This window comes from Lissotriton helveticus, chromosome 1_1, assembly GCF_964261635.1.
Source record: "Lissotriton helveticus chromosome 1_1, aLisHel1.1, whole genome shotgun sequence".
NCBI classification, from domain to species: Eukaryota; Metazoa; Chordata; class Amphibia; order Caudata; family Salamandridae; genus Lissotriton; species Lissotriton helveticus.
Window position 1 is genome coordinate 632759979 of NC_136057.1, and position 13241 is coordinate 632773219.

General features: G+C 47.7%; 1 protein-coding gene across 10 annotated transcripts in view; it reads left to right on the forward strand.

Annotated features, from left to right (window-relative positions):
* Positions 1 to 13241, forward strand: part of UPF2 (UPF2 regulator of nonsense mediated mRNA decay) — a 1696571-nt gene that overhangs the window by 1390536 nt on the left and 292794 nt on the right. For 7 of the 10 annotated variants that reach the window (XM_078674159.1, XM_078674161.1, XM_078674162.1 and 4 more), the window contains one exon: positions 8466 to 8633. In XM_078674159.1, the coding sequence (XP_078530285.1) occupies positions 8466 to 8633 (168 nt within the window). The remainder of the gene's footprint in view (positions 1 to 8465; positions 8634 to 13241) is intronic. The other 3 variants (XM_078674165.1, XM_078674157.1, XM_078674158.1) reach the window with 1 other exon arrangement.

The following is a 13241-nucleotide window of genomic DNA, read 5'->3' on the forward strand; positions in this document are numbered from 1 at the left end:
CTTGATCTCATCGATCTCTGTCGCTCGAGTTCCGGCGGGAACTGCAACAAAGTAGACGTCGAGGGCTGGATGGTGCCTGCTGGTGCAGGGTGGTCACTCCTTGACCACAAGGGAGATTCTTCGGGCTTCCACGTTGAGTAGGATGTCGAAGGGTCCAGAATTTCGTTTCTTATGTTTCTTCCAGGAAATCTGAAGTGCATTGGCACTGCTCCCACTCTTATTCGAATCTGGGGGGCGTGATTACCTGCTAGGTCCCCCCCTATGGGTGGGACCCAGGAAGGGGGTGGATACACCCCTTTCCTTTGATCCAGGCCGCCCTGGCACGAGGGCTGGAGTGCCCCAGAACCGGTTTGGCCGGATTATGCAAGGGGCAGCCTTGTGCGCCCCAGGCAGTGTCTAGTTAATTTCAGACCTCCCTGCTACAATCCACTATCTCCTGTCTGGAGGGTGGTGACACCCTCCTGTGGCAGGAAACCCTTTGTCCAGGCCCCATTTGCTGAGTTTCGGTCAGCTGCAGGGGTCCAGACTCTTGTCTGTGGCAGAGGCATCCATTTTGTGGATCTAAGGCCCTTTTAGAAATTAACCGCATTAAAGTAAAGGAACATGTCTTACCCCTCTAGAGGGGTGGAATGCTATCCCCGTCGCCAGAACTGGCGAGGGGATAGTATTCCAAATCGTATGACACCTTACACGACATGTTTTGATAAAGCCAAACCAGAGTTGCTATATAACCGCGAGGATTATAAGGCACTTAAGAGTATATGGTATGGCATTATCCTGAAACAGCTTAGGGAGTTGTTCCCGACAGCTGCAGACAGGCTCAGCTCATGCTAGAGCTCCATCTCACATTAAACCACGCACTCTGCCTCCAGGATTGATGAGGCCTTCCATAGGAGTGGCTCACAGGTTTATATGTGTCCAGATATGGATTTAGATATAGGTATACTATATCTAAGTAAGGGGTGATTACACCACCTTACCCCAGCTGAGTGATCAGCCAGTTGTGTCAATTTAAGAACCAGCCAGGGGTGGCAAAAGATATGCTGCAGCCCCTGGTAGGCCTTGGTGGCCCCTATGCCCTGGGCACCTATAGTGCATTATACAGGGGCTGACAAGGAGTCCATTTCCAATTGTGGTATGTACCTAGGGTACATGGAATCCATTTTACAGAGAGAGCAGATGGCCTGGGGCCCTGATTAGCAGGGAACCAGGTCAACTAAGTCAAAAAACCAGCTAAACACAGGCAAAAAATCTGGGGTAACCATAGTCAGGTAGCCACCTTCCTACACAACCCCCCCCCCCCCCCAAACGAAAGGAGATAAGGCTATCCTTGGCCAGGTAAGCCTATATTGCCTGAGTGGCCATATAAGGAAGTACCTGCACTAGCTTGGGTACCCCCTGTCTCATGGTCCACTAAGCAGTCCCTCACCCTTGGGGTATTAGAGGGTCTCCACCATAGGGAATCACTACCTTGGGTGTGTTTATGCAAAGTTAAAGGCTGGTTTGGATATGGAGTATTGAAGTGAGGCTCTACTAATTTAGGGCTTAGCTTCCTCCAATTATCTTCCACCATGTGTGCCTTTCTTTCTTTAACTGAGTTGCACTGTGCTCTCAGGGTCAACCTCTGGCTACCTAAAGCTGGAGGCTGGGTCCCTCTGTTTGGCTTGCTGGAGGGACAGTTCAGGTTTGGGCCCCTTGGGTCCCAGGTTTGGCTCTGCCCAACAGAATCCACCTGTGGGAGGTCCCTAACTGTTTTTAAGGGGGCTCCCTCAGGAGTTTTTAAAGTTTTCACCTCACTAGGGCTACTAGTTTTGGTGCCCCTAATCTGTTGATGGGGGTGCTTTATTTGACAGGGGACCCTCTGGGTCTTACTGTCCTTCTTGTCCTCTGCAGCCCTGGGCTGAGTAAGGCAAGGTAGAGAGGGGCAGGTTACCTGCTCCAGACTGGGTCCCACCTGAGAAGGGTCCACCGCCATCAGAGGCTCTGTCAGGCCAGGCCTAACAACCTCTGGGGCAGTTCCTTCATCAGGGGTAAGATCAGTTCCCTGAGGAGGCTGATCCTGTCCTAAAGTCTGGTGAGGGGGAGATTTCTCTTCCTCCTCCATGCTCTCAGTTTGTGTGGAGTTATCCATCATTTCAGGCTTCACAACGCACATATCAGTTTGAGTTGGGGCTGTGGCCATCACAGCCCCACCAACCTTTTCAGGAGGAGACTCAGTTTGGGTTTCTGCTGTTATCATAACAGCTTTGCTATTCTGTTCAGGAAGAGCTTTTGCTAAAGATGGGGCAGAGAGTTTCTCAGCCCTACCAACCTTTTCAGGAAGGACATCTTGGATTGGGGCTGTAGCTATTACAGCCCCACTAACCTTTCCATTGGAATTTACCATTCTAGAATGGATTTCCTGTTCAACCTCAGCCCAGGCTGAGATTTCCAAATCATTACCAAGTAGGCAGTCTACAGGCAAGTTTGATGACACTGCCACTCTCTTTGGGCCAATGACACCTCCCCAGCTGAGACTTACTACTGCCATGGGATGATTTGTTTTGATGCCATCAATGTTTGTTACCTGGTATGTGGCACCAGGTAAAAGTTGCTTAGAGGGGACTATACCATCAGCCACCATGGTGATGCTAGCCCCTGTGTCTCTAAAAGCTTCAACTTTCAAACCATTGATGATGGGCTCTTGTCTATACTTGCTCAAGGTATTTGGGCAATCAGAGAAGTTGGCAAACCCCATGCCAGTCTCATAAACAAGATCATTGGGTGATGGGGACCTGGATAGGCCAGGGTCCACCTGAGCTCCAAAAGTAAACCCACCCAGATTCCTGGGTGTGCTCCCACTTCCTGGGGGATTACTGCTGACAGTAACAGGAGGTGGTGGAGCTGGCTTTGGAGGTATATTCTCTTTATTGTTATTCTTGGGACAACAGTTGTCTGTTTTGTAATGCCCAACCTGTTTACAGGCATAACAATAAGGCTTTTTCTCAGTTGAAGAAGTGTCTTGGGACCCACCCCCATTCTTGGAGTTTTGGGGCCCTGGGGAAGTCTTTTCTTTATTTTTATCCCCACCCTTATCTTGAGGCTTGGTAGACTCCTTCTTCTGGTTACTGTCCTGATTCTTAGGCCTAATCCTGGTTCTGACCCACTTGTCTGCCTTCTTTCCCAATTCTTGGGGAGAGGTCAGATCAGAGTCCACCAGATGCTGGTGTAAGAGCTGGTTCTGACAATTACTTAGGATCTGCTCCCTCATAATCAAATTATACAATCCTGTAAAGTCATGTACTTTGCTGCCATGTAGCCAACCCTCCAGAGCCTTAGTAGCACAATCTACAAAATCAGTCCAGTCCTGTGTCTGTGTCTTCTGGGTGTCTCTGAACTTCAACCTGTACTGTTCAGTGGTTAAGCCAAACCCATCTATTAGGACACTCTTCAGGACTTTGTAATTGTTTGTATCCTCATGTCTGACAGTGAGGAGCTTATCTCTCCCTTTCTCTGAAAAGGAGTACCATACGATTGCTGCCCACTGTTTCTCAGGAACCTGCTGTACCATGCAGGCTCTCTCAAGAGCAGTTATCCACTTGTGGATGTCATCCCCTTCCTTGTAGGGGGGCACAATCTTTGTCAGGTTTCTACTATCATAGGACCTGGGTTTCTCTTTAGGAATATTGCTGCCACCAGTGGCATCTAAGCCACACAATTTTTGCTCTCTTGCCAAGGCAAGTCTAGCTTGAGCCAAGGCTACCTCCTCCCTCTCTATTTGGAGTTTGACAGCCCTCATTCTGGCCCTATGCTCTAGCTTTTGAGAAGCAGTCATGCCTCTCTGAGATTCTCTAGAGGTACTAGAAATATGAGAGTCCCCTGAGGGAGATCTCACTCTTCTGTTGCCTGGGAGAATGACATGGTTGGATCTGGGGAGGTGCTGGCCCTCTCCATTTCCCAGTAGGTCTAAGTTGGCCTGGTTAAGCCTGGCAACTTGAACCTGGCTACCCCTCTGATCCTGATTCTCTGGGTCCTCTACATCTGAGTCCTCCTCCTCCTCCTCTTCTTCCTCTTCATCTTCCTCCTCTGGAGTGGTATCAGTTACAGGGGGGTTCACTCCTTCTCCTGATTCTAAGGGAGGTTCATTTCCCTTCTCTAAGTCATCCTGCTCTAGAATGGCTATCAGGATAGGACAGGTGGGACTTCTGCCCCTTTTTAACCCTCTTGATATGCACAAGGCAATCAAGTCCTTTCGGGTTAACTTGTCATAGCTGGAAGTTGCCTTGGTAAGGTCACAGGAGCAGACCCTGAGGCTTTTCCTGTGTCAGACATGACTGCTAGTGAGGTGTAAGTGGTGCACTTACCTACACTAAGTGTTTTCCTACTGTACCTTGCTAGTGAGTTGTAGTCAGGGTGTGCTAATCCCTTTAATCTACAACTACTAAGTTCAGTAGAACTTAATATGCTAAGCTTTTGATTTATATGTACCTAGAGGTACTTGATGTGATCTTTCAATTTGATAAAAGATTGCAATGGTAAAACAGCAAGCTCAAATCCGCACCGCTGCTCACCAATGTGAGAAGTTGGCCTGGTAGGTGATGTTTCCAATTCTGGAACCACCTATTATCAGACCAAACAATCCCTTATGGTGTCAGGTTGTAAGTCAACCTTGTTAGACAAGCTATCCTAGGGGTAGCATGGACTAAGCAGCCTAAAGGCTTAACTTAAGAGGTCGTGTTAAGCGAGCTGTTTTACCACCTACAATCCTGTAATATCAAATGAAAGGACACCACACAAGTATATATTATAAAAATATATGTGTTTATTACTAAAAACAATCCCCAGTATTCTTTATGAATAAAGGGGCACAAGCGTTAAATCAAAAGCAAAGTTTAAACATACAAGTTGCACAATTATGGATGAGGGCGGGTGGCCACTCAAACCATATACTAAACAAGTGGTATAAGAGATACCAATCGAACAGTGGTTAGGCCTAGGGCCTAGGGAATCGCTGGGAGCAGTCAGGACAAGCAGTGCTGAAGTCGGGAGAGGCCCACGGGATTCGGGAGCAGTGCGGAAAGCGCACGCATGCACCAATGTTAACCAATGGTGCGTAAAAGTTGCAAAGTTAAAGTTTAAGGACACTTCCGCTGAACCTAGGGGAACAAAACTTAAGACACAGACCCTAGAGATGTGTACCAGTGTGGGAACACCGGCGGAGCAAAGTTACCTCACCCACAGGAAGCGGGTGCACAGGGTCGAAGTTGAGTCGGGTTTCGTCACGCAGGCTCTTGGTGCTTGAAGCTGAAAGGGCTGCAGGCGGGGTGAAAGAAAAGTGTCCGGTGGAGTCCAAGGGTGGACTCGAGTCGAAAAGTACCTGAAAGCAGAGGGGACAGAGTCTGGGTCACTCAGCAGTGACCAGGGTGGAACCAGGATGGAACCAGGCAATGTCGGGCGCAATCAGGTCGCTGTCGAGGTGCTTCTCTCCGCTGTCACGTGGGCTCTGGGGCATCTACGACGTCCAGGAGCAGGTCACGATCTGTCCCACGCAGGCTCTCGCCGTCGGCGCTGTCGGCTTCAAGATTGGAGCAAACAACACTTGGCAAAAGCAATCCACGCGGAACCGGGAGATTGCTTCTCACTCGAACCAGGAGGGTCAGAGTGGGGGCTCCTTTTCAGGGGAGCTGGTGTAAATCTGGAGCAACCAGATTCACAAGTCGATTTCAAGTTTTCGTCGGCACAAGGGGCCACTAGCCGGCTGGCAAGTGACCGGGCCAACGCGTTGAGCCAAAAGTAGCAGAAGGGCCCCACGCAGCACTCGATGAGTGTAGAGGGGTGAGCTTCGGTGCAAGAGTGGCTCAGGGTTGGGGCTTCTCAAACCCCGGTGTACAGCTTCGAGGGTCACTCGTGGGCTGCACAGTCAGCGTCTCGTGGTCAATTCAAGATGGCGTGCCCCACGCTTCCGGTCGCCTCCACGGGTCTCAGCTCTGCAGGGACTGTGGATCGGGCTGTTGGAAGGCAGGCAAGCTTGATCTCGTCGATCTCTGTCGCTCGAGTTCCGGCGGGAACTGCAACAAAGTAGACGTCGAGGGCTGGATGGTGCCTGCTGGTGCAGGGTGGTCACTCCTTGACCACAAGGGAGATTCTTCGGGCTTCCACGTTGAGTAGGATGTCGAAGGGTCCAGAATTTCGTTTCTTATGTTTCTTCCAGGAAATCTGAAGTGCATTGGCACTGCTCCCACTCTTATTCGAATCTGGGGGGCGTGATTACCTGCTAGGTCCCCCCCTATGGGTGGGACCCAGGAAGGGGGTGGATACACCCCTTTCCTTTGATCCAGGCCGCCCTGGCACGAGGGCTGGAGTGCCCCAGAACCGGTTTGGCCGGATTATGCAAGGGGCAGCCTTGTGCGCCCCAGGCAGTGTCTGGTTTCTTTCAGACCTCCCTGCTACAATCCACTATCTCCTGTCTGGAGGGTGGTGACACCCTCCTGTGGCAGGAAACCCTTTGTCCAGGCCCCATTTGCTGAGTTTCGGTCAGCTGCAGGGGTCCAGACTCTTGTTCTGTGGCAGAGGCATCCATTTTGTGGATCTAAGGCCCTTTTAGAAATTAACCGCATTAAAGTAAAGGAACATGTCTTACCCCTCTAGAGGGGTGGAATGCTATCCCCGTCGCCAGAACTGGCGAGGGGATAGTATTCCAAATCGTATGACACCTTACACGACATGTTTTGATAAAGCCAAACCAGAGTTGCTATATAACCGCGAGGATTATAAGGCACTTAAGAGTATATGGTATGGCATTATCCTGAAACAGCTTAGGGAGTTGTTCCCGACAGCTGCAGACAGGCTCAGCTCATGCTAGAGCTCCATCTCACATTAAACCACGCACTCTGCCTCCAGGATTGATGAGGCCTTCCATAGGAGTGGCTCACAGGTTTATATGTGTCCAGATATGGATTTAGATATAGGTATACTATATCTAAGTAAGGGGTGATTACACCACCTTACCCCAGCTGAGTGATCAGCCAGTTGTGTCAATTTAAGAACCAGCCAGGGGTGGCAAAAGATATGCTGCAGCCCCTGGTAGGCCTTGGTGGCCCCTATGCCCTGGGCACCTATAGTGCATTATACAGGGGCTGACAAGGAGTCCATTTCCAATTGTGGTATGTACCTAGGGTACATGGAATCCATTTTACAGAGAGAGCAGATGGCCTGGGGCCCTGATTAGCAGGGAACCAGGTCAACTAAGTAAAAAAAAACAGCTAAACACAGGCAAAAAATCTGGGGTAACCATAGTCAGGTAGCCACCTTCCTACAGATAGCGAGATGAGGAGTGACGGCCATTTTGCGTGCTCTGTCCTTCAAGATTTTCTGGTATAGGAGAGTGGACACCCTCCTCCGGGAGTGGGGACTGCTGGAATCCACTGGCAGATGTATCTATCAGAAGAACAAGTTACTTACCTTCGGTAACGCTTTTTCTGGTAGATACAGTATCTGCCTGTGGATTTCTCACATGCCCACCCGCCTCCCCGTTGTCCACTCTACTACACCTTAGATAATGGCAATGTTTTAATGTATATATGTTATTCTTCTTGAATTACTGCATTGTCCTTACACTGTGCGTGTTATCTTGACTATTGTATACTGTGTATATATCTACTGTTGTCGTTCCGTCCGTGTGCCTCGAAGGCACGGAAAAAAGGGGGGAACTGGCGTCATTTTGCCAGCGTGGGCCTATTATGGTGTCGGTGACGTCATCGGAGTCGCGCGCGATGCCGTGCCTCTGTGACGTCGGCGCGAAGCTACAAAAAGAATTTCCGAATGTTGCTGACGCAAGGGGATATTCACAAGGTGAGGAATCCACAGGCAGATACTGTATCTACCAGAAAAAGTGTTACCGAAGGTAAGTAACTTGTTCTTCTCGTACCCATTTTGAAAGAATTCCACCCACAACACATTATGAGGCGTTATTTTTAACGTTTAATCTACCATCTGTTAATATATTTTATCAACTAAAAGGGTTTTTCAAGTCATTTTTAAATTTTACAATTTCGACTAGAATTTTTGGACCAGTTTAAAATTGTTTGGGAAAGCACGTTGCACTTTTTGAAAAAGCATTATTGGTGGTTCCAAGAGCATTTGTGTCTGTGCAATATTTGTAACTATGTTATCAGATGTTCTAGCTGTAAATTTAAATTTTTTATGATTTTCGTTCCATCAAGTAACATTTTGATGCGGGATTGAGTGGAGGATGTTTAACTGTATGGAATTATTCTAAAAAATTTACCAGAACATGGGTCTGTAAATTTAAAATATTTAATGATTTTCTTTTATCAAATAACAATTTAAAGAGGGATTGAGTGGAGGATGTTCAATGGCATGTTTTGAATTGTTCATTTAGTTTGTAGTTTTATGCTGATGTGTGTAATATCAGTTTGTCTCTGGGTGTAAATAAATAATGTCCTGTTGTATTCCTTTTCCTTTAGCAGCGCAGTGGGGAGTCTGTTAAAGTGCACCAGTTGGACGTTGCTGTTCCTTTGCATCTCAAAAGTCAGCTAAAGAAAGGAACACCACTGGGACGTGGAGAAGGAGATCCAGAGTCTGCTGACACCATGCCATTTGTGATGCTGACTAGAAGAGGCAACAAGCAACAGGCAAGGGGGATTATGCATGCTTGTCATTTGTTAATGTTTTTTAATTCTGACTTGTTTGCTACGATATGGGTAAACATGGGCGCATTCCCAGATCTACAGATTTTAAAACCATTTGCCACAGATGGAGAGAACCCCTTCTCATACAAACTGATTATTGGATCTAATTGGCAGTGGACCAAATTTGAATGTTTCCTGCATGCTATGCTACAGGATACCTGAACTCCTTCCTTTTTATTCCTGTTGAGTTTGTATTTTGCCTTGAGGCCATTTCTGTTACATTTGTAATTTTGTCTGTCAAGTCTCTGACAGGATCCTTTTCCTTCTTACATAACACTGCCTTACTTTTGAATTGTCAAGCCATGAGGCCATTTTTGAAGCTCCGTGCAACTGTGTTGGCAAACAATAAGTAAAGGGGTCATTTGATTTTCATGTACAGCCACTGCCTTATGCATTCTGCTGACATGTTGTACTTTATGTATGTGACACTTATTTCTTTAAAGGAAGTAACAATAAAGAAAATGGCAGCTTACCCAGGGATGTATGGATGCTCTGTACTCGAGGACAAAATCCACCATCTCATGTACCGCCCGCCGGGGACCAAAACCATGTTTTTAAATAACCTCAATGAAATGCTTGAAACGGTGCTAGCCAATAAGGAATTTACTATCCTGGGTAATTTTAATTTTTATTTGGAGGACCCTGCTAACAAGGAGACCGCTATGCTCCTAGACACTTTGGGTGCAGCGGGGCTGTCCCAATTAGTTAGTGTTCCCACCCATGAGGCGGGGCATACGCTGGACGGGAACTTCTCATCTTTCCACTTACTTGGTCGGATCACTCCCTCATTAGCTTTACCTTTCCCAGGAGTTTTTTCCCGTCAGGACAGTAAATTTACTCTTCAAGCAGCCTCCTGCAAAGCCTGGAGTAAAGTGGACAAAACAGTTCTTCGAACTAGACTGTAGTGTTCAGTTCCTCTGGGTTGCGACAATGTGGACAACGCAGTTAACAATTATAACAACTGGTTGTCCGATACCCTTAGTGTAGCGGTCCCTATTAAAAGCATTTCCTGTAACCGGGCTGCGCCATCGACACTGTGGTTTTCTTATCTCCTTCGTAAGGAGAAACAGAAATGTCGTCGTATGGAACGCCTTTGGCGTTTGAATTATCATGTTTCCGACAAACAGGCTTACAGGACAGCTCTTAGGGCCTATAAAGCTCTTGTGATTGCAGAAAAAATTCAACAATTTAAAGCTCAGATAGTGTGTGCAAATTATTCTACAAAAGAGCTGTTTGCAGTAATTAATAAACGTACTGTCCCCAAAGCACTGAATAAGTTGGGGTGTCAACAATTTGTTGACGATATGGCCTCCCATTTTAAAATCAAAGTGTTGAATATTTTCAGCAATTTTAAAGAAGGTCCAGGTCATCAGTCGGCACCTAACATTCAGGCTCTGGACATCGATATGATCAGCTTTCCTGAGTTTTCCCCTTTGTCAGCTGACACGGTGAGCCACTACATACTTGCCTCTAAAACAGGTTCACCGTCGAACCCATGTTCGTCAGCTTTTTTGATAGAGCTGGCGGACCTGGTGAGTCCTGTGCTGTCCGACATCTTTAACAGGATGTTTGTCTCGGGCAGTTTCCCTATCAGTTGGAAAGAGACTTCTATCCTCCCGCTACTAAAGAGTGGTTATGGACTGAGGAGGCGGTGCTGCATTAATTCTACTTGACCTCTCCGCCGCATTCGACACTGTTGATCATACTCTCCTGACACACCGTTTAAAAATCTTGGGTGTGGATGGCATGGCATTGGCCTTGCTAGCCTCTTTTTTGCAGGAGAGGAGATCAACAGTGTCGCTTGACGGGTTTAATTCGGAGCCTTTTGTGCTGCCTTGTGGGGTTCCACAGGAAAGCTCGTTGAGTCCACTGTTATTTAATGTTTACGTCACTGAACTTGCTATGCTGGTCAGGGATTACGGTTTTTCGTTAACATCTTATGCAGACGACTCACAGATTGTGGTTGCTGCTCACAAAAAACAGAGTTCACCCGCTGTGCAATTCCATAACTGCATGGCCGCAATCAACATCTGGATGAGCAGTCACTGCCTTAAATTAAACTCCGACAAGACGGAGGTGTTGATTTTCGGCAAGTTACAACCCTCTTGGAGTAGTCTCTGGTGGCCAGCAGAAATGGGCTCTCCGCCCATTACAACGGCAAAGACAAAAAATGTAGGCGTTTTGATTGACAATAGACTGACGTTCACTCAACATCCTATAGAGGTGCCACCAGAGGATATTCCTCAGACACAGCCTCTGCCTCATACAAAACCCCCACACAATCCACTTATGACAAGGGCTACCAAAGGGGTGGGTAGAGGGGTAAATATAACAAGGGCAGAGGTAAAAATAACAACTCCCGCTCTGCCTCTACCCCTGCCCAATGACTCCCTTCCCCTTCCCCCGCCCCATTCGACTCCTGTCGGGGGAAGAATCCAACGATACCTGCCAGCCTGGGAAAACATCACATCAGACAGCTGGGTGTTACAAATTATTCAATCAGGTTACTGTCTGGAACTAAAATCTACCCCCCCAAACATACCACCCAAGCAGCGTCCAATGTCACAGGAACAATTAACATTGCTCAGACAAGAGGTAATATTCCTCCTGCAGAAAAATGCAATAGAAATAGTTCCAGAGCACCAGAAAAACAAAGGAGTATACTCACTGTATTATCCAGTATTATGGGTGTCTTTCATAGATTCACATGCCTGAATCATTCCCCGTCGTCGAGATGGGAGCCCCGGTAATAGAAAAGTAATGTCCTATAGACATACATAGAGAAAAATAGGCCTAAGGGCCTTGCCTTAGTAGCCTATCTATGTCCTTTTGTAAAAAGGACCAAATTTCCAAAGGTAGCCAATCAGCTACCACCTCCCTCTAGAACCTTCCTGCCAGGAGCCTCAGTCTCTCAGATTTTCTACCGCACGTTGTGCTAGGGAGTCCCCACCTGAGCTCTCCTCAGGTTTCTTCAAATTCTCTACTTTTCTTCAAAAAACTTGGATTATACTTCAACTATGGCTGAACAACAGAAAAAAGGACTCTTCAGAGCTTGTTCTTCTTGTGGCAAGAAGAGACTGCACGTCGACGACAAGCATGAGACTTGCCTCTACTGCCTCTACCCTGACCACACAGTAAAGGACTGCAGGGTATGTAGAACATTCTCTTCCAAAACACTTAAGGATAGAGAAGGCAGACTGCTCCTCTGGTTAAACAGACTCAAAACCAGAGATGATGAGGTGCTCTCCTCGGAGGGCAGTGAAATGGCTTCAGTTTCCTCAAAACTGTCCTTAAAAAGGCCAAGGGAGGCTTCCCCTGGCCATCCAGACGTCCCTCACAAAAAGACTACTTCAAAGTCTTCTGAGGCAAGATCTGACACGTCTGTGAAGGATGCTGCAACCTTCAGAAAGCCATCGCAGTCCTAGTCGTCTACTTCCATGTCATTCTCTTCAAGAAAAACGAACTATGTTTCCACATCGACGACGACAGTCTCGACGACGGTGGCATCGTCAGCCTTGACTTCAACGACGATGACCACCCACTCGTCGACGACGGGTAAGCCAATATCGTCGATTGTACTTATTAAAAAACAGCAATCGTTTGTCAAAACTCCGTCGTCATCACCGTCGACGTCGACAAAACAGAAAACACCGACATCGTCGACGAGAATTCAGTCGACGTCCACCGCATCGTCGACGAAGACACCGACGACGGTAGGAGCACCGCCGACGACAAATGCACCGTCGACGGCTTCTACGCCGCCGACGACAAAACTGCCGTCGACGACCACATCGACGACGGCGAAAGTACCGTCGACGACCGCATCGACGACGGCGTAGGCACCGTCGACGATCGCGTCGACGAAGACATCGTCGACAGCCGCACCGTCGACGACCGCCACGTCGACGACAGCTTCATCGGCGAAGGGACACTCGACGCTTGAAAAACGATCGACGTCGATACCGTCGACGACACCGTCGACGACCTCGTCGACGACGACATCATCGACGCCATGGAAAAAAGCGGAGTTAATTCCATCAAAAAAGGTCACCAAACTCCCTATTACGCCCGAATTGACATCACCCAGTAGGGTTCAATCACTGCTTCCTTCTCACATACTACAAGCTGACGAATCAGATGATGAACAATTCGAACAAGCTACTAGCCCGTCAGATCTCAATGTCAAATGCCAGAGTACTGACGATGACGGAGATGATGTTATTTTTACGGAAGAAACTGTTCGGGCTCAGGTACATACTCAAGTCACTCCAATGATCGTACTGCCGGCTGAGATAGTTAATGATCTTCAATTCCTGATCACAGACTATAAAAAGCGATTCCCAGAATCGTCGGCGACACCTTCACATGACAATTCTCAAGAATCTTCCAAACAGCAAAGATCACCAAGGGCAAGACCAGCACCTTTGGTTATTCCTCAAGACAATGAACAGGTTCACAACATACAATCCTCTGATGATGACGACGAACCTCCTGAGGAAGGTGAGGTTAGAGATGACCTCTCTCAAAACAGAGATGATGAGGATTACGTTG